Source organism: Hyaena hyaena, unplaced genomic scaffold (genome assembly GCF_003009895.1).
Source record: "Hyaena hyaena isolate Hyena2069 unplaced genomic scaffold, ASM300989v1 scaffold_241, whole genome shotgun sequence".
NCBI lineage: Eukaryota > Metazoa > Chordata > Mammalia > Carnivora > Hyaenidae > Hyaena > Hyaena hyaena.
In genome coordinates this window covers 1,932,673-1,952,377 of record NW_024080875.1, presented here as the reverse complement: position 1 = coordinate 1,952,377, position 19,705 = coordinate 1,932,673, and the positions used below count along the sequence as shown (strand labels likewise).

Genomic DNA, 19,705 nt, shown 5'->3' with positions numbered 1-19,705 from the left:
CAAGTCATCCCTTAACAATTAAAAAAAAAAAATTGAACACTGAGCTTACCACTTTCCCAGCTGGATTTCACCATTTTAATTTTATTCTGTAAGACAGATATTGGTAGATGCATATTAAATTGGGGTATTTATGGGAGTTGGGGTGTGAAGCTAACTTTTCAAATGGCAATCCACTCAAGAAGGAACACCTTCCAGTTTGTGAAAATTACTCTATCATTTTTTTTTTTTAAAACAAAATGACAGTGTTTAGCAACTAGGGTGGGGGATTTTTCAAATATATAACATGGTAGTGATCAGGTCAGCTTATTCAGAAAGCATCTACTGAAGAGTTTCTCTTAATTCCGTCCAACAACCAGGTCTGAAACAGCTGTGACTCTAACATGAGCGCTTTCATCTTCCTCCCCTTCGTGTTCTTGGCCTTGTTCTCAGGTAAGAAAAGTTACATTCAATGACTTTCCTTCCAACTCTCAAAGTAAAGAATCAGAAATGTTGAGTGACTTAGCAATACTTTGTCAGAAAATGTTAAAGGGACAAATCTCCATCAGACAGAGAAAGGGAAGAGGCTAATTTCAGACAGCATAAATATAGACTGAAGGCCTAAAAACAGTGACAAGGTGAGACAACAGTGAATAGTTTGATGCGACTGAAGAGAAGCCTAGGCGAGGGAATGGGAAAAGCAAGACATTACACTGGAAAGAAAATTCAGTCTAAAAGGAGTACCTCAATACAGTTAGGTGGTCTGTTTTCAAAGCTGAAATGCCCAGCTAAGGATGTAAATTTCTCTAGATAATAAATGACACAGACAGTCTATATTTTTTAATATATACATCAGAGAAAATATATTATGCATATACGTATTATGATTGTGTATGTTTGCAAGAAAAGTATATAGAGATAAAATTCCTCCCTAGAACATATATATATAATGGCAGGTAACATGTCTCTTTTGTACTTCAGTGCTTTGCTAGATGATAGTAAGTATGTATTAAGCAGGCATTTGTTGATGGAACAAAGCACATTTGTGCTAGGGTGATGAAGTAGTGGATTTGGAGAGTGATGAAAAGAGAGGACTCAGAAATGCCTATTACAATAAAAAGCAATGCCAAGAGTACATGTAGTATGTGAAATCAAAGGACAAAAATACAGAACAAAAACTAAGGATAATTATTTCACAAAAATTTAACTTAAAAATGGTTAGGGGCACCTGGGTGGCTCAGTTGATTGAGCATCCAACTCTTGATTTCAGCTCAGGTCACGATCTCACAGTTCATGAGTTCAAGCCCCGTGTCAGGCTCTGCGCTGACAGCGGGTTCTCTCTCTCCCTGTCTCTCTGCCTCTCTCTCTCTCTCTGAGAATAAATAAATAAACATTAAAAAAACAGTTATACCACATGCTGATATTTTAGTTGCTTTGTTTATTTAAAATCACAGCTGATTTATCTTTTAGACATTTAGTCATGTGAGAAATATTAATCAGATTTTTGTTATATAATTGTACTAGGAAAAGAAGGAAATACAAGAGCTATAAAAATCAGCACAATGTGCAACATGCTACTAATTGTGTGGGAAAATATATCCCAATATTTTTGTAAATACAGAAGATATTTCTTGAATAATACAGAAAATACAGAAAAAACTATTAAATGTAACTGTGGCCAAGGAGGATTGGGACAGGAGAGGAAGAGACAGTTACTTTAAACTATTTATCCTTTTGTGTCTTTGAAATATGATATAATTTGCTTATAAGACCTATTTTTTAAAAAACAAACATAATTAACAAAGAAAATAGATCAGCTGATTTATTTCTTCCATATCATCCATAACCTTATTTTAACTGATTTCTGGTCAAGATCAGTGCCTGTTCAGGAATACTTTTGGCTCTTAGAACTCATGCAAATGCTCATCTCTCTGCTGAAAATAATTCTCTTCTTATTTTTTATAACTGTTAAGTTATTTTCTCCATTTTTCTGGCTATAGCCTATACTTCTTATGTGTCACCTCCTTCAAGAAGGAGAGATGGTACCCTACCACCTGCTATCTTGACTCTGAGTCTGTTGTCTAATTTACTTTTCACATTACAGCTTTAATCAAGCTACCATAAATGCCTCTTTGCTTGCTTACACCCATTATTAGACCTTCCAGCTTCTTCAGGGCAAAATAACAATACTTATTCATGGTTGTGTGTCTAGCTCTTTCTATAGCTCTGGCGTATAATGGACTCTTCAAATATACTTTTTGGTAAGTTGAAAGGATGGCTAGATTACACCTATGACCCTACCACACAATACAGCACGGTTAGTATGCCAGGTTACTAAGTGCTCAATTCCCGAGCCTGCACTAAGATCTTAACCACCAGCGATATAGTAGACCATGGCATGCCCAGTGGATAACAATTAATGATGCATTTGATTTTAGTTAAATTTACCTGAAGGTACAAGCGTGTACACTTGTGGAAATATAAAGAGGATCAAATGAAAATGCAACTGGAACCCTAGGCATAGATTTGGAACCATCCACCCTGAAATTATTTCAGGTTGTATGAAATGAAAAACTTAGGGAGAAAGCCTGTGGAGAAAAACAATTCAAGCTTTGAATAAAGCTTTTGCAGAAACCCCAAATTGAGAAAGTAGAGGGGAAAAGATAATCATTAAACAGAAAAGATGAGGAAGCCAAAAAAGAAACACTTGTACCAAACCCAGGACAAGAAACGTAAGATCCAATAGAATACCATTGCACTTAACAGTTATAAAGCCATTCCATTTGCTCATGAATTGTTATCTAACCCTGATTATTTGGGAATAGAAATTTGAATAAAGTATACATATATATCCCATATGTATATATAACCATATATAGAAACCACATGTATATAACTATATATATATGTATATATACATATATGTATATACGTGTGTGTATATATGTATATATATGTATATATACATATATGTATATATGTGTGTGTGTATATATATATGGTATATATATATGGTGATGGATGAGCTTCCAAAACAAATTCAAGAAACAAAGTAGATGAGTTATGAAAAGTAGGTATTAAGAAATAGTCATATAGTATCTACCATTTCCTTGAGTAGTTTGAGCACAAAAGAAAGAAAGAAACACTGGAGAGAGTATGACTGATTGATTGATGCTGGGGCCCCTGTGGGAAATGGTGCACTGTTCCCTTTGGAACAGGGGCAAAGAGGGAAGAAAATAGCTACAGAAAGCATATATAGAGATGAAAAAAGAATATGGAATGAGGGCTCACAACTGACAGCTTTATGTCTGGAAAATTGCTGATAGCACCTTCTGTGGAGTGACGCTGGGAATATGGGAAGGGGTTCTGTGATGTAAAGTTTATAATAAACATAATTCAGAGTCTATTTGATTAATTAGGAAATCATTACAAGGAATTTGGAGTAGTATCAAGCTCAAATAGCTTAGTTCAAGTAATTCAGGCTCTGATTTAAAAATGAGGCCAGCTGGTTTGAACCCATGATTTTTATTTATTTTTTTAATTTATTTTGAGAGAGGAAAAGAGCATGAGTAGGGGAGGGCCAGAGAGAGGGAGAGAGAGAATTCCAAGTGGGCTCTGTGTTGTCAGCAAAGCCCGACCTAAGGCTCGATTTCACAGACCATCAGATCATGACCTGAGCTGAAATTAAGAGTCAGATGCTTAATCACTGAGCTACCCAGGCACTCCAACCCCATAATTTTTAGAAATCTTGTAATACAATCAAGAAAAAAGTGGAGGAACCCAAATATTAAGGCTATGAGAAGTTATGGGAAGCTTCTGTCTTGAGTTTTGATTAAAAACAACTCAAAGAGGCACTAAGTACATACTATAACTTGGGATGAATGCTGTTGATTTAAAATTCTTAAAGTTAAATGACTTTATTTTTATTTTTGTGCTTACGTACTATTTCAGTGTCTTCAGCCCAGATGTTGAAAACCAGTGTTTTTAAACCAGAAGAGGGTCCAGAACCTGCATTTATTCTAGAGAGAAAAAATGAAGCTAACCATCAAGGAGAACAAAGTGAATTTAATAAGCAAGGAGGTGGCAACACACAAGGAAAACAAGCAATATTTGGTCTGCAAGGACGACCAGGGCTTTCTAGCCAGCCAGGGAAACCAGGGGATTTTAATCATCAAGGAAGGCCAGGAGTTTTCAATCGGCCTGGAAGTCTGCAAGGGAATTCAGGAGACTCTAATCCAAAAGGGAATGCAGAAGCTTCTGGCGAACAAGGAAAACCAGGACCTTCAAGCCAGCAAGGGAGTTCTGGGTTATCTAGCCAGCAAGGAGGTTCAGAATCATCTAGCCAGCAAAGGAAGCCAGGGTCATTCAGCCAGCAAGGGGGTCCAGGGTCATCTAGCCAGCAAGGAAGACCAGGATTATCTAGCCAACAAGGGAAACCACGGCCTTTTTACAATCAAGAAGAAAGAAAAAATGTGGGCAACCCTTTGAATGCCAATATAATGGAGATTCAGGTTGGTGTTAATCTCTTTTTTTCCCCTTGGTGAACTGACCTCAACCATTCTATTTTCTAAGACTTAAAATACTTAACAGAATATACTGTACTAAAGACAAACACTTTGTGATGATACTGATTCAACAAAATGAGAAGGAATCTAGAGATGGTTGTTTTCATTTGTACCTATGATCATTAATGAGTGTTGTGCTCTTCCATTCCATTTCTCATTCCTTTCTACTGTCTTTGACTCCAGCCTTTCTACCTATACTGGACTAGTTCACATCTTTGTGAAGCGAGTCTCTACCCTCACCAGATTTAACATTCATGCCCATTTCCATCCCTTCCATAATCTACAAGCCCCTCAAGTGGTATTCCTACATCACAAATCTGACCCGATCTCTTACTCCCCTGCTGGAAATTTTTCAGCAGCACCATACTGTCTAGAAGATAAGACCCAAACTCCTGAGCATGGAATTAAGGACTTTTTTTAACGATTGAACCCCATGTCCATGATTGGGTATGATTGGACATTTCATGTCACTCTTAGTCATACATCCATGTTTTACAGAATCCTTTGATTTTCCACAAATGTATTTCTAATACCGATGATATCCTTTATAATAGAATGTACCATATTGCTTTACAAGTGATTTGGAGCATGAACTCCTTAAAGAAAGTACCATTTCTTTTTAAATCTGTATCCCCAGATTCTAGAACAAGACAGGCGTATAATAGGTTCTTTTGAACTGTTTTCAGATCGGTGAATAAATGATGTATGGGAGACATCATTGTAAACAGGTGCACATGCATGGCTCCTGTAATCCCTCTGAGCCTTCTTATGATACTGGCAAGATCTCACTTGCCAGCCTCTCTGTCTCCCAACTGCCAGCCTCCTAATTCCAAGTAACCATGACCGTGGACACTCAGTACACCCTAAACAGTTTTGTAGAACACTTCCTCAATCTCATTATCTTAATGGGAACTTCATTTTTTACCTTATAATTTGTCATTCCCCAGCACCCTTTCAAATGAAAATTGCCTGTCCCTCTTGGTTTTTACATCTTAGCCTGGCATGAAGTAATAATTTTCCAGGGACACTCCTGCCATCCAGACCTTACTGCCACCACCACCATGTTTCTGAGTGTTTACATGGTTACTTAAACTTTCTCAAGCGGTATGAAAATGGTACTGGAGTCCCAACCAATGGAAAAGACTGAACTATTTGTTCGTCTTCCTTGGTCCTGAAAGGACTAAGCCCCCTACTGAAGATCCTCACAATTTCACCTAGTGCCTCTGTTCTTATTTGCTGTCGAAACTTGGTGTTCATAGACTTCTGTCATTCTGTAACTTCATTCCAAGGAAGTGCTTTAGGTAGGACTTAATTCAACTCTGCACAATCCTACCTCCTGCCTCATTTTCTTAAAAGAAAGTTTCAGTAAATGATGATCACATGTGTTTTGTATTTGCCAGGATGACTTTTCCATAATCGTTGTTTCCTCGGGTAGGAGAAGGCTTGTCTACGAAGAATTAAAGTGGAGGCAGTGTGACATGTAATACAAGCAAGGGCTCTGGAGTCACATAATTTAGGTTTTGAAACCCAACTTGGGTATTTAATCTATATCTGGTCTTGGGCTTGTCACTTAAATACACTGTGTGCCTGCAATTATACAGTGGAGCAGTATCTATGATTCTTTTGGTATTATTGTATAGTTTAAAATAAAGGAATTAACAAAATGATAGGTTTGGTACAATGCCTAACCAATAACTAATGAGCAATGACTCTTTGTCTTATCACAATATCAGAATTAAATTGAGTTTCCTATATTTACCGAACGGTCTTTCACATTGCTGCAGGCTGGCAGTATCAGCAGCAAAAACCCAAATGGAAATACAAAATGCCAATCGATCTACAAACCGGTCTGTGGTTCTGATGGAAAAACCTATGGGAACCTCTGTGTGTTTAATGAAGCCAAAAGGTAAGGGTTTTTTTTTTTTTTTTTTTTTTTTGTATCAGGAAATCTTATTCTGATCCGAAGGGAACACAAGAACACAAGAACATTTCCCCATGTGTGTCTGTAGTTTTCTCTCACCAGTGCCTTGGGTGTTTATCCAAAGAAAATATAAAAGGTACTTAACCTTTGAACAATAAATTCAGTTGTTTTCTGAGAGAATGTGATACATTCAGATTTTTAAGTAGGAATAAATGTATTATTGAATCATTCATTTACCAACTATTTATTAAACATCCACTATGTATCAGGCATTGCTCACATGGGGGTAAGGTGGTGAGCGAAACACACAACATGGCCCCCTGCTTCCTGCCTCTGTGGAGTTTCTAGTTTCGTGGTAGAAGAGAGCAAACAAAATGCATCCGAGGATAAAGAAGGCTGAAATCCCATTGATTACTTGTATTGACCATTAAAATATATTTTAAATTTAAGGAACATTTAAGGAAATTTAAGGAACATTTAAGGAAATTTTAAAGATTGCATTTGATGAGCCATGCAAACATTTAAGAACTGAACTCCTGTCCATCCACAAGAAATAAGATGATTATAAGGTTGCTTAAAATTAGAATATGTAACTAAGAAAGAGTTGGATGTCTCAGCTTTCAAAAGTAATGAATGCTCACCTCTCAAGGTAGTGAGGAGATAAAATTCTTCCTCTCTTGTTTTTGATAGTGCCCATATTATATTAAGGGCTCAATAAAAAGTTACTGCAGAAATAAATGAATGTTAAAGGTAAGTGTGTTTGTCCTGTAGCCGTAAAAGTTAGAGCTAGACAAAACCTCAGACAACCCATTCTCTCACTTTATAGATAAGGCGCCGAGCTCTGGGACAAGAAAGGAGAGGCAGAAAGTCACAATGTCTCAAAGCAGATCAATGTGAAACAGGCGAGCCCAAGCCTACAGCTGCTTTTTCCCATGTGATTTTTTTTTCTTTTATTAACTATAATTTATTGTCACATTGGCTAACATAGTGTGTAACATGTGCTCTTGGTTTTTGGGGTTGATTCCCATGGTTCATCACTTACCTACAACACCCAGGGCTCATCACGACAAGTGCCCTCCTCAGTGCCCTTCACCCACTTTCCCTTCTCCCCCACCCACCCATCAACTCCCAGTTTGTTCTCTGTATTTAAGAGTCTCTTATGGTTTGCCTCCCTCCCTCTCTGTAACTATTTTTCCCCCTTTCCTTCCCCCATGGTCTTCTGTTAAGTTTCTCAAGATCCGCATATGAGTGAAAACCTATGATATCTGTCTTTCTCTGACTGACTGATTTCACTCGGCATAATACCTTCCATTTCCATCCTCGTTGTTGCAAATAGCATGATTTCACTCTTTCTCATTACTATGTAGTATTCCGTTGTATGTATAAACCACACCTTCTTTATTCATTCATCAGTTAATGGACATTTAGGTTCTTTCCATAATTTGGCTATTGTTGAAAGTGCTGCTATAAACTTTGGGTACATGTGCCCCTATGAATCATTACTCCTATATCCTTTGGATAAGTTCCCACTAGTGCTATTGCTGGGTCACAGGGTAGTTCTATTTTTAATTTTTTGAGGAGCCTGTACACTGTTAGTATCCAAAATCTATAAAGAACTTACCAAACTCAATACCTGAAAAACAAATAATCCAGTGAAGAAATGGGCAGAAGACATGAATAGACCCCTTTTCAAAGAAGACATCCAGATGGCCAACAGACACATGAAAAGATGCTCAGTGTCACTCATCATCAGGGAAATACAAATCAAAACCATACTGAGATACCACTGCACACCGGTCAGAGTGACTAAAATGAACAACTCAGGAAACAACAGATGCTGAGAAAGATGTGGAGAAACGGGCACCCTGTCTTACACTGTTGGTGGGAATGCAATCTGGTGCAGCCGCTCTGGAAAACAGTGTTAAGGATCTTCCCATGTGATTTTTAAATAATCCTATTTACTCTCTATGTTGGTGCCACAATTTCTTGACACTTGATTTCTTCCATTACCTTGTTTTCAGGATGAGTAATAGAAAACTGAATCTGAACCATGAAGGGAAATGCTAAGCACTGACAGCAACCAAATTACCTGGAACCTCAAAATCTACTTTCAGTTCTTTTTAAACAATGGATATCCCTGGGAGTTCCCCTGAAGTCAGCAAGAATCTTACAGATTGATGGATCCTACATAATTTTCAAGTTTGTTCCATAACAAATAAAGTCAGTTCCAGAGTTACTTCTGATTTCTGGGACTGGTTATTTTCTAGACTTTCCAAATCTTGTGTCTCTATTGGACCATCTTCACGCTTCCAACTTTGGGAACCACACAACTAGGTTAATATTTTTATTCTGTTTTATTTTTAGAGAGAGAGAGAGAGCAAGAGCAGGAGAGAGGAACAGAGAGAAGGAGAGAGAGAGACAGAGACAGAGACAGAAAATCTCAAGCAGGCTCCACACTCAGTGCAGAGACCAATACAGGACTCTATCCCACAAACCTGGGATCAGTTCCATCTAATGTGGAGCATTCAAGGTGGAGTTAAGACCAACCCTGACTTCAGTGAAAATTAGTGATTTAAATCCCAAAATGTTAGGGGCACCTGGGTGGCTCAGTTGGTTAAGTGTCTGACTCTTGATTTCAACCCAGGTAATGATCTCACAGTTCATGGGATCAAGTCTGCGTTGGGCTCTGTACTGACAATATTGAGCCTGCTTAGGATTCTCTCTGCCCCTCCTCCATTCATGCTGTCTCTCTCTCCCCCACTTAAATAAATAAATAGACAATTTTTTTTAAAAAGCTTTTAAAAAATACACAAAGCAGAGGCAGCTGGGTGGCTCAGTCGGTTGAAGCATCTGACTTCGGGCCAGGTCATGCTCTCTCAGTCAAGACCCATATCAGGCTCTGTGCTGACAGCTCAGAGCCTGGAACCTGCTTCAGATTCTGTGTCTTCCTCTCTGCCCCTCCCTGCTGGCACTCTGTCTCTTTCTCTCTCTCGAAACAAATAAACATTAAATTTTTTAAAAATTTTAAAACAGAAAACATTTCATTCTTTTTTTTGTACCATCCCTTCTTAAAGGCAAAGAATACAATGGAAGGGTAACAAAGCACTACCCTAGCCTGAGATCAAGTAGTTCATGGTTTTAAGTTAGTGATGAGCTTAAAACAGAACTTCAATCTGTAGCATTCATACTACAAAACTCAGTTGTATTGCTTCTTGAATGACTATAATGTTTCTGGAAATAGAAGTCATTCATCAATATAGTTTTCTCATAAGAGCTGTGTACAAAGACTGATTCTCATTTAATTGTAGACAAATCTCTTAAGAATCTGTGGCATTCTTCAGCCACTTAGGGAGTCAGAGTGAAATGGCAAAAATGTACAAGAGACAGAAAAGTTCTGCATGCCTAAACCTTTTTATCCATCACATCATTGTTTTCATAGAAAATTATTTATGTCCAGGGGCGCCTGGGTGGCTTAGTCGGTTAAGCGTCCGACTTTCGCTTAGGTCATGATCTCGCGGTTCGTGGGTTCGAGCCCCGCGTCGGGCTCTGTGCTGACTGCCAGGTCGGAGCCTGGATCCTGTTTCAGTCTGTGACTCCCTCTCACTCTGACCCTCCCCTGCTCACGCTGTCTCTCTCTCTCCTAGAAATAAAAAAAACCGTTTTTTTAAAAAAAGAAAATTATTTATGTCCAGTTTTGTAAAGCAGAAGATTTGTTAAAAAATATATGAAGAAAAAATACTGATTTAAAAAATTTCTGAAACTTAATATCCAAAGAACATACAGATCCAATTTTATGTGTGCTGTTTCCTTACCCTATGCAAAAAGGATGGAAAAAACCCTTGATGCTTTGAACAAAATAGGAAGGACAAGAGGAATCATATCATGTAAAGCTACAACAAGCAACCATCATGGAAAATAATTAATTTTAAGATTGTCATGATGCTGTCTAAAAAAAAAAAAAAAAAGGAAAGCATGTAGGTTAATCCATAAGAAATCATGTATGAGTCCACCATGATCCCCCAAAATGAGGGTTTTATCTAAGCACGTATACATGCTGAACTCTATTTTGTATTTTCTATAATTTTTGTTTAAGTAAACTCTGCACCTAACATAGATTCACACTCACATCCCCGAGGTCAAGTGTCACACGCTCCACCAACTGAGCCAGCCGATACCCCCGAAACCTTTTAAAAAGGTCGGGAGCTGCCTAGTGCCCAGCCTCGGTTGTTATCCTTCTTTTCTCTAAGCCAGTTAAGCCCTACTTAGAACACTGTATCTTAAACCTTGTATCTTAGAACACTTGCTCAAAGCACTTCTAGAAAAGCACGCATTTTGGTTTTTGTTTTAATTTTTTTTTTGTTTTATTTATTATTGAGACAGAGAGAAACGAAGCACGAGCGGGGCAGGGGCAGAGAGAGAAGGAGACACAGAATCTGAAGCAGGCTCCAGGCTCTGAGCTGTCAGCATAGAGCCCGACGCAGGGCTCGAACCCACGAACCGTGAGATCGTGACCTGAGACGAAGTCGGCCACTTAACCGACTGAGCCACCCAGGTGCCCCGATAAGCACACATTTTGACCAGACGAAAAGAGTACTTGTAAGAATAAGAGCAAGCCTTCTTTGCCTCAAAATCAAGTTATGTCATTGCCTATATAAGTTCTGTAAAGTCTGACAGTTTTCTGTCCTGGATCCTTCTGTCTTGATCCTGATAATTGCTATCCATTTGGGCTTTCTGGCTTTACAAAACTCTGCACTGGGGACTAGATGTTGAGGGAGATCCTGATAAGATTTATCTGAGGTTTCCTGACAACCCAACCAGATTTTGAAAGGCAGCTACATCCACCACTGTACCACCAACGCTGCACTCAGACAGATTGTGAACACTTTCTCATCCTGGATTCCTTACATATGTTTTGTCCTGCTTTTTAGGTCACGTCTGAAAAAGGAGAGACCATTTCCTCTTACTGCCTGGTGTATCTGTAGGTTCTCTGTGACACTTTCTCTGGCAACAAGTCTGAACTCCATCTCCCTGGGGTTTCTTACTCTAGTATTATCTCTCCTTTCTATACCTCTTTTTCTGAGCACCGCGTGTATTATTTTCACAATCTCTTTCCTTCCATGTATTCCAAAGAGTCCATCAGAGCTTTACATGCTCCTGTCCAAGTATTACAGAAAAACCTAATGGTTTGAATCATGTCCATGAGAAGGAAGACGTTTTTTTATTCTAATGTGTGATTCTCACTGGAACATTTTTAAAAATGTAATTTATTGTCCAGTAAGCTAACATGCAGGGTATACAGTGTGCTCTTGGCTCCGGGAGTAGATTCCCAGAATCCATCACTTACATACAATACCCAGTGCTTATCCCAACAAGTGCCCTCCTTAATGCCTGTCACTTCTTTATCACATACCAAAAAAAAGAGGACAAAAATTCTCAGGCAAATAAATAATATGAGCAAAGGCTTTGAACCATAGAGGGCATGCTTTTTCTGGTATAGTCAATATTTTCTGCAACCTCACAGAGCTTGTAGAAGCACCAGAAGGTTTAGTCCAGGGCCAGTTGTATATACAATTTTAATAGTATTTAAGGAATTTTTATTTCTTTCTAGGGGCAACTGAAAAAAATTAGATTTTGAGCAGGAGGGAAATGAGTAAATTTCTATTAATAAATATGTTTAAATTAATTAATACTTTATGCATCATACAGTATTTAAAAATAAACTGATTTGCATAAAATGACATTAAAATAAGCTCAGCTGATATTAAGCAAATAAAACTAGTTGCAGAAAACTTTATAAAATGTTTCTATTAAATACAAAAGCTCTGGTTTGGAACAGTAGAAAATGGTTAGAATGAAGTCCCAGAAATAATTCTATGTCCCCAGTTCTGTTACCCCTAACTGTAGCTGCACATTTATCTTGACAATTTTTTTAAGTTTAGATATTTATTGGGGGGTGGGGGTAGAGAGAGAGGAATAGAGAGAATCCCAAGCAGGCTCCTCACTATCAGTGCAGAGCTCCCAACACAGGGTTTGAACCCCTGAACCGTGAGATCATGACCTGAGCCAGAGTCAAGCGTCAGATGATTAACCGGGTTAGCCATCCAGATGCCCCTATCTTGGTTACTTTTAAAAATACCAATTCCGCCCCCACCCCCCAAAGAAAAACCACCAATGCCCAGGGTCTAATGTAGAGCAAATGAATTGCCATCTCAGGGAAGGAACCAAGACATTATTATAGAGCTCCTCAGGTGATTCTCATATCTGGCAATTGTTTAAAATACTGAGGCTCTGCCCATATTTAGCAATTAGCAATTGCAGATCTATAATTCTTTTTTTTCTTGCCCTAGTTCTTTTGAGCCTACACAAAACACTTGCTTGGACAGATTCTACATATCTCATCTACTATCTTATCCTATAACTACACATTATTTTCTCCCCTCCCCATTCATCTGTGCTTATCAGATCAAATTGTCCCCTACTCCATGCTGCATGAATAGATTTGATGCCATCTGTATAAGGCAAGGACAGGATGAAAGGTACTCCAGTGACTTATCTCTAATCATTTCTCTTACATCTAGTTTCTTACACAAAGATCATTAGAGGAGATTTCTCTAACCCTAACCCTAACCCTTTGCCCTTTCTTCTTCCTGCAGGGGCAGTCTGTGATAGATTATTGTGGCTTTTGTGTGTAAGATGGCTTCCCTTACCAACAATAGCCAAATTATAGAAAGAGCTCAAATGCCCATTGACATATGAGAGGATAAGGAAGATGTGGTATATAGAAAGATATAATTGAATATTACCCAGCTGTAAAAAAAAGGATGAACTCTTGTCCTTTGCAATGAGGTAGAAGGAACTAGAGTTTATTATGGTAAGCAAAATAAGTCAGCCAGAGAAAGACAAATATCACAAGATTTCATACATATGTGGAATTTAAGAAACAAAACATAAACATAGGGGAAAGAGGGGCACCTGGGTGGCTTAGTCGGTTAAGTGTCCGACTTTCACTTAGGTCATGATCTCGCGGTTCGTGGGTTCGAGCCCCGCGTCGGGCTCTGTNATGATCTCGCGGTTCGTGGGTTCGAGCCCCGCGTCGGGCTCTGTGCTGACTGCCAGCTCAGAGCCTGGAGCCTGTTTCAGTCTGTGACTCCCTCTCTCTCTGACCCTCCCCTGCTTACACTGTCTCTCTCTCTCTCTCTCCTAGAAATAATTAAAAAAAAAAAAAACATAGGGGAAAGAAAAAAGAGAGGGAAGCAAACCATAAGAGAGACTCTTAACTATAAAGAACAAACTGAGGGTTGCCGGAGGTGAAGTAGGTGAGGAGATGGGCTAAACAGGTGATGGAATTTCGGGAGGTCACTTGTTGGGATAAGCACTGAGTGTTATATGTAAATGATGAATCAGTAAACTGTACTCCTGAAACTAATATTATGCTATTATGAAACATAAAAAGATGGCTTCCCTGACTGCTCTAGGGCTGATCTTTCTAGTAGTATCTCTTCCCTCTTCTTTGAAGGGTCAATTGAATATTCAAAATGGCATGCATTTTTAAATGCTGCATAGAGGATTGTTATCCTCTAGTTTGCCAACACATATCTGTTAACCTGCTAACTTTCTGTTGATTTCTGGGATAGGAGAGCAGAAGGTAAAATCTTCCCTATTGAAGAATAAGGAATCCAGAAGCTAGGGAATTATAGTTCTTCTTTCTCAAGGAGGAGGATCTAGGATGTGGTCTTTTGTTCCAGGTCTTCTGCCCGTTGAAAAAAAACAGACAGTGGGGCTGTGTGCCATAAACATTTTGAAAAGTTTCTTTACAGAATTCTTTGAGAATGATTAGAGGGGTTCCATTTTGTAATGGTCAGCTCTGGCATTTTCAATTAGCTAACAAAAGAGAGTGCTTCAAAAACCCTTTTAAAAATTGCATCAATGGGGCGCCTGGGTGGCTTAGTCGGTTGAGGGTCCGACTTTCGCTTTGGGTCATGATCTCACGGTTCATGGGTTCGAGCCCTGCGTCGGGCTCTGTGCTGACTGCCAGCTCAGAGCCTGGAGCCTGTTTCAGAGTCTGTGTCTCCCTCTCTCTCTGACCCTCCCCTGCTCACTCTGTCTCTCTCTCTCTCTCTCTCTCTCCTAGAAATAAATAAAAACATTAAAAATTTTTTTTAAAAATTGCATCAAGAATGGACTCTGGCCCAACATGTAAAGAGCTTGGAAGGTGTCACCCACATCTTCACAACAAGAAAAGAATCTGAATGAACTGAAAGTGAATAACTTAGGTCAGTCAGAGATCACAGGGAAACCACTGACAAACCAGAAGAGACTGGCCGATTCAGAGAATTCCAGCTGACTGGGCGCAAAAGCCACTGCGGGACCCAGCACCTAGCAAGAGGTCTCTAACGATAATTGACCTATTTATTGCTAGAGACCAAATGTTCACTAACTCTGAGTTAAGAAAAACGGAGTGCCTACACGTATGAAAACTCTCATACTGTCATGAATTTTACTTCCCAGAGACCCACTGGGTCCTTAGGATGAAGAGTAGAAAAAAATCCCCTACTTCTTCTGTCAGGAGATTACTAACCATTTTAAAATATTCCAAGCCCTAGGTCATGATCTCGCAGTTTGTGGGTTCGGGCCCCGCGTCCGGCTCTGTGCTGACTGCCAGCTCAGAGCCTGGAGCCTGTTTCAGAGTCTGTGACTCCCTCTCTCTCTGACCCTCCCCTGCTCATGCTGTCTCTCTCTCTCTCTCCTAGAAATAAATAAAAAATATTTTAAAAATAAATAAATAAAATATTCCAAGCCCACTGGTTATTCTTAATAAAGATCTTACACTCAAGGGACATGAATGTACCCTTGTCTGATTTGAGTTTTGCTAGAGCCTAACAACATGGGGGAAGGGAAATTATGTGTAACATAGACTACGATACTTACAGCAATGTATTCCACCCTTGATTTTGGCACATATAAGAAGTATAGATAACCTAGATCATCCTTGTTCTAATACATCAAAATCTTCAGGACAAAGGTCCTGCATCTAAAATTTTAATGAGAACCCATAGTAAGGCAAACACTGACAGACACCTTTAGTCCTAAGATGTGCTGAGCATTGAAAGAAATGCAGCTTCTGTACAGAAGTTTGGGAGGGAGTTGCTGTGTTTTTTAAGGTACAGGTTAAGCCAACATTTCAGAGGCACAAAAGAGTACAGCACTTGAACGAAATAAGTCAGGCAGAGAAGGACAGATACCGTATGTTTGCACGTACAGGTGGATTAGAAGGAACGTAACCGAGGACCGTGGGGGAGAGGAAGGGGAAAAAGAGTTGGGGAGAGGGAGGGAGGCAAACCATGAGAGACTCTTGAATGCTCAGAACAAACTGAGGGCTGATGGGGGTGGGGGAGAGGGAAAGGGGGTTGATGGGCATGGAGGGGGGCACTTGTTGGGGTGAGCACTGAGTGTTATATGGAAACCAACTTGACAATAAACTATTTAAGGAAAAAAAAGAGTATAGCACTTAAATATGCTTTAAATGATTTGTGATTTTACTTCTTTTTAATGTAAAGGCTTAAATAAGCTTTAAATAATTTGTGATTTTACTTCTTTTTAATGTAATGGCTCCAAGGTGAGTGGATAGACTTTGGCTGGATGGGGCCCTGCCATCTGCAACTTAAGTCTTTCATGAACTGAGTTCTATCAGTATATTTTCTACATTTAATATAAAAAGACCAATTTTTTTAATGTTTATTCTTGAGAGAGAGACAGACAAACAGAGCATGTGTGGGGGAGGGTCAGAGAGAGAGGAAGACACAGAATCCAAGGCAGGCTCCAGGCTGTGAGCTTTCAGCATAGACCCCAACATGGGGCTTGAACTCATGAGGCATGACATGACCTGAGCTGAGGTCGGACATTTAACCAACAGAGCCGCCCAGGCGCCCCCAATATTTTAAGCTTGGAGCAATAGAATTGATAAGTTCTCGGCCTGCTGAATTTTATTGAATAAACTTTCATGGGTGTGACAACCCAGAGTTGTAGCTTTACACAGTTACAAGGGTTTGATGGCATTCCTGAACCCCTACAAGAAAATTAGGTCCTAACTGTATTTAAAGTAAAATATTCTTCAGTATTCCTCTTTGATATTTTTATAATGAATAATTCACCTGTGTTAGATTAGATATTGTTAATAACTGAGTATAAATTGTTCAACAGACCAAATAATGTCATCCCTTCTTTTTAAAAGTTTTGGCTTGGGGCACCTGGGTGACTCAGTCAATTGAGTGTCTGATTCTTGATTTTGGTTCAAGTCACTATCTCATGGTTTGTGAGTTTGAGCCCCACATCAGGCTCTGCGCAGACAGCAGAGCCTGTTTGGGATTCTCTCTCTCCTCTCTCTCTCTGCCCCTCCCCTGGCTCGCTCTCGCTCTTTCTCTCGCTCTCTCTCTCTCTCAAAATAAATAAACAAACAAGCATTTAAAAAAAAAGTTTCAGCTTGATTCTTACCATTAGCTTCTGAAATAATATAACTATGATCTTTAGAATAAAATGGTGGCATACCATGTTCATTCAAAAGATTCCTTCATAGAAAATTACTTCCTTAAAAGAATGTAGGGCTTAGAAGTACAATATCATGGTATAAAACAAATATTCTCATAATATTTTAAGAGTTTTCTGTCCTGGACAAGTTAGACTAGCATGCTCTGGCCCGCATACATTTGTACTGGTCATTACCTGACACATCTTTTAAGGTACGGTATAGGGCACAAAATCCATACGGTTTCTTCTGAGACAAAAGGTGAACTGGAGGAATTCAGTCTTCCTTGAGATACTGGCAAATGTGAACTTATGCTATTCTATTTCCAACAGTATGAAGTTTAAACACACACACACACACATTATTCAGTGACCCGGCGGGGGAGTTCATGTACATGTCTTAGTTGATGTTTTACATATTTATATAAAATTCAGGTAACTCACTGTTATTGACCAAAATAGTGGATTTCTTTGCCCTCAGCATATAGGGCTGTGGCACTGGAAGACTGTGAACAGCTCTTACTTCCCATTTTGTTCCTTTCTTCTCCCTTAACATCTCTATTATGTTAAAGATACAGTCTTCTTCCTACCTTACCTCTGATGCAAATTGAATAATATCTTCATTTTTTTCCTTCATGAAACTTTCAACTCACACATCTAACATCCCTTGTACTGGATAATTTTAAAAAGTCTTGTGGCCTTCTGGGATTTATAGGCTGCCTCTCCTGTTCTTCACCACTGCAGATGAACATACCTAAGGGGAGAAGTCTAGTGTAAGAGACATGACGGGCTTCACAATAATTCCAGCTGGAGTCTTCAGTTTCCTTTCTCCTTAAATGTCCTGCATCAGAAGAAGTGATCTGTCAGAGAAGCCGCTGATGGTGTCTATGTCAATAATTCAAAGAGCCACTATAAGAGTAATATTCACTTAAATGGAATAATGGAGCACTTTCTGTGGTTCAGGTCACTATCTCATGGTTTGTGAGAAAAAATCACCGGATTTTATGTTCTTCCATTACACTGTAATTGAACAGCGCTAACTTGAAGTTTCCTTTCTGAGTCCAAGCTTTTTCTATTGCTTACAAACGGCAGGTTAGATTAGGGTTGCAAAGGCAAGCCTGACACCCAACTTTGAATGCAAACTGTCTTAATATTTTATTCCTTACGTGTAAGAGACAGGGATTGTTACTCCCACATTTAAAATAAAGAAGTTGTATAATAGAAAATCTAAATATTGTATCATGAATTCTCAGTGGTAGATGGGAACTGAAATCAAGTCTTTCAGTTGCCACAACTCCACAATCTGACTGTGAAGGAGCTTAGTTAATTAGGAATTCAATTGCTGATTAAATCTTACCTTACTTCAAAGCCTCCAATGTTACCCACTAACCTTATTTATATAAATTAAGGCATTGCCCCATGTGGTCTCAATTTCATTCCTGTGAATCTTCTTTACTTTTCTGCCATGTTTATTCAGATCAAACTGACATATAACATTGTGTAAGTTTAAGGTGTATAACGTGATGATTGGATTCAAATATATATTGAGAAATGATTAACACAGGAAGTCAGACTCTCCGATGCTTACTATACACATCCTATCCTTCAGGCTAGAGTCCAAACCTGGCTACGCCATTATACCTCTGGGACTTTTTCAAAGATACAATTACCCAGGCTTTTGGTACAAACAGTTGATTCACACTCTTGGCAGTGCAACCAGTGATAACAGGTCTCCAACTGATATCAATTCCCGGCTGGGAATTTGTACTATAGTTTTACAAGATGCTTCTACTGGGAGACACCAGTTAGAGAATGCAGGAAAACTCTCTTGATCATTTCTTACAACTGTTTTGACTCTATAAATTGGTCAAAATAAAAAGTTTAAATTTAAACTTTAAAGAGAGTTTACATTTAAAACAAATCTCCAATTGAGTCTATGTGCTCTCGTGTTGCAAAATACTAAGAGTCTAGGCATGTATCAAATCATGTTTCACCAAACTTCTCGTCTTTGCTCGCTTTGATATCTTGTCCTTTCCAACTCAATAGCTTGGAAAGCTTACATGTGTTTCCCTATCTTAGAATCTGTAATTATCCTTATTACCTTTTTCCATCCTCATACTTGTGCACTCATCAAGATCAAATTGTCACAACCCCCTTGCTGACGGAACAACGGGGACTTCTTTATGACACAGAACACAGAATACTTCAAGGGCTTACCCGCTAAGGATCATCTGTTTTACCCCATCCGGCTCCTCACCACTAGGCTTATAAGGGAGACTCCTTCGCTGGGTGGCAGTGGTTGAGAAAGAAAGATAAGCAAAATAGACACAGAGCCTGGAGCTGTGGACCTTACTCTCTCCGCTGCCTTCTCTGCTTCTGGTCAGTGAGGTAGGGCATGTACAAATGTAGCCGTGGTCCAGAGCCTTGCTGTGAGGACTGTTCCAAGTCACTCTTTCCTGAAGTAACTATTTCCACGTTCTGTGGAAAAACAGACTCCAGAGTACCTTTACCCTTAAATGGCAGCCAGGCTTCTTGTGGGCTGTGCCAAAGCTTCTGGGAATAAGCAGCTCCTTCTTGAATGTGCTAAGAGGACTTGGGATTGCTCTCCTGTCTCTAGGAGGCCTTTTGTTCACATAACGTCCTACTGAATAGGAGAGGTGGACAAAGGAAAATGAGAATACATGGTCTACCTTAAATTAGGACTCTAAGAATTAATTAATTA

General features: G+C 39.1%; 1 protein-coding gene across 1 annotated transcript; it reads left to right on the top strand.

Annotated features, from left to right (window-relative positions):
- The first annotated feature begins 380 nt into the window (after window positions 1-380).
- On the top strand, window positions 381-18,815 carry MARCOL (MARCO like). The gene is made up of 4 exons (XM_039244494.1): window positions 381-429; window positions 3,928-4,487; window positions 6,326-6,447; window positions 18,593-18,815. The coding sequence occupies exons 1-4, from the start codon at window positions 381-383 to the stop codon at window positions 18,813-18,815; spliced, it is 954 nt and encodes a 317-aa protein (XP_039100425.1).
- Window positions 18,816-19,705: the final 890 nt, after the last annotated feature.

What these genes read in the sequence shown, in the direction of transcription:
- MARCOL (XM_039244494.1), top strand. Translation starts at nt 381, where the DNA reads ATGAGCGCTTTCATCTTCCTCCCCTTCGTGTTCTTGGCCTTGTTCTCA. An exon ending in CCAATATAATGGAGATTCAG is followed by an intron (nt 4,488 to 6,325) that starts GTTGGTGTTAAT and finishes ACATTGCTGCAG; the next exon opens with GCTGGCAGTATCAGCAGCAA. An exon ending in GTGTTTAATGAAGCCAAAAG is followed by an intron (nt 6,448 to 18,592) that starts GTAAGGGTTTTT and finishes CCTATCCTTCAG; the next exon opens with GCTAGAGTCCAAACCTGGCT.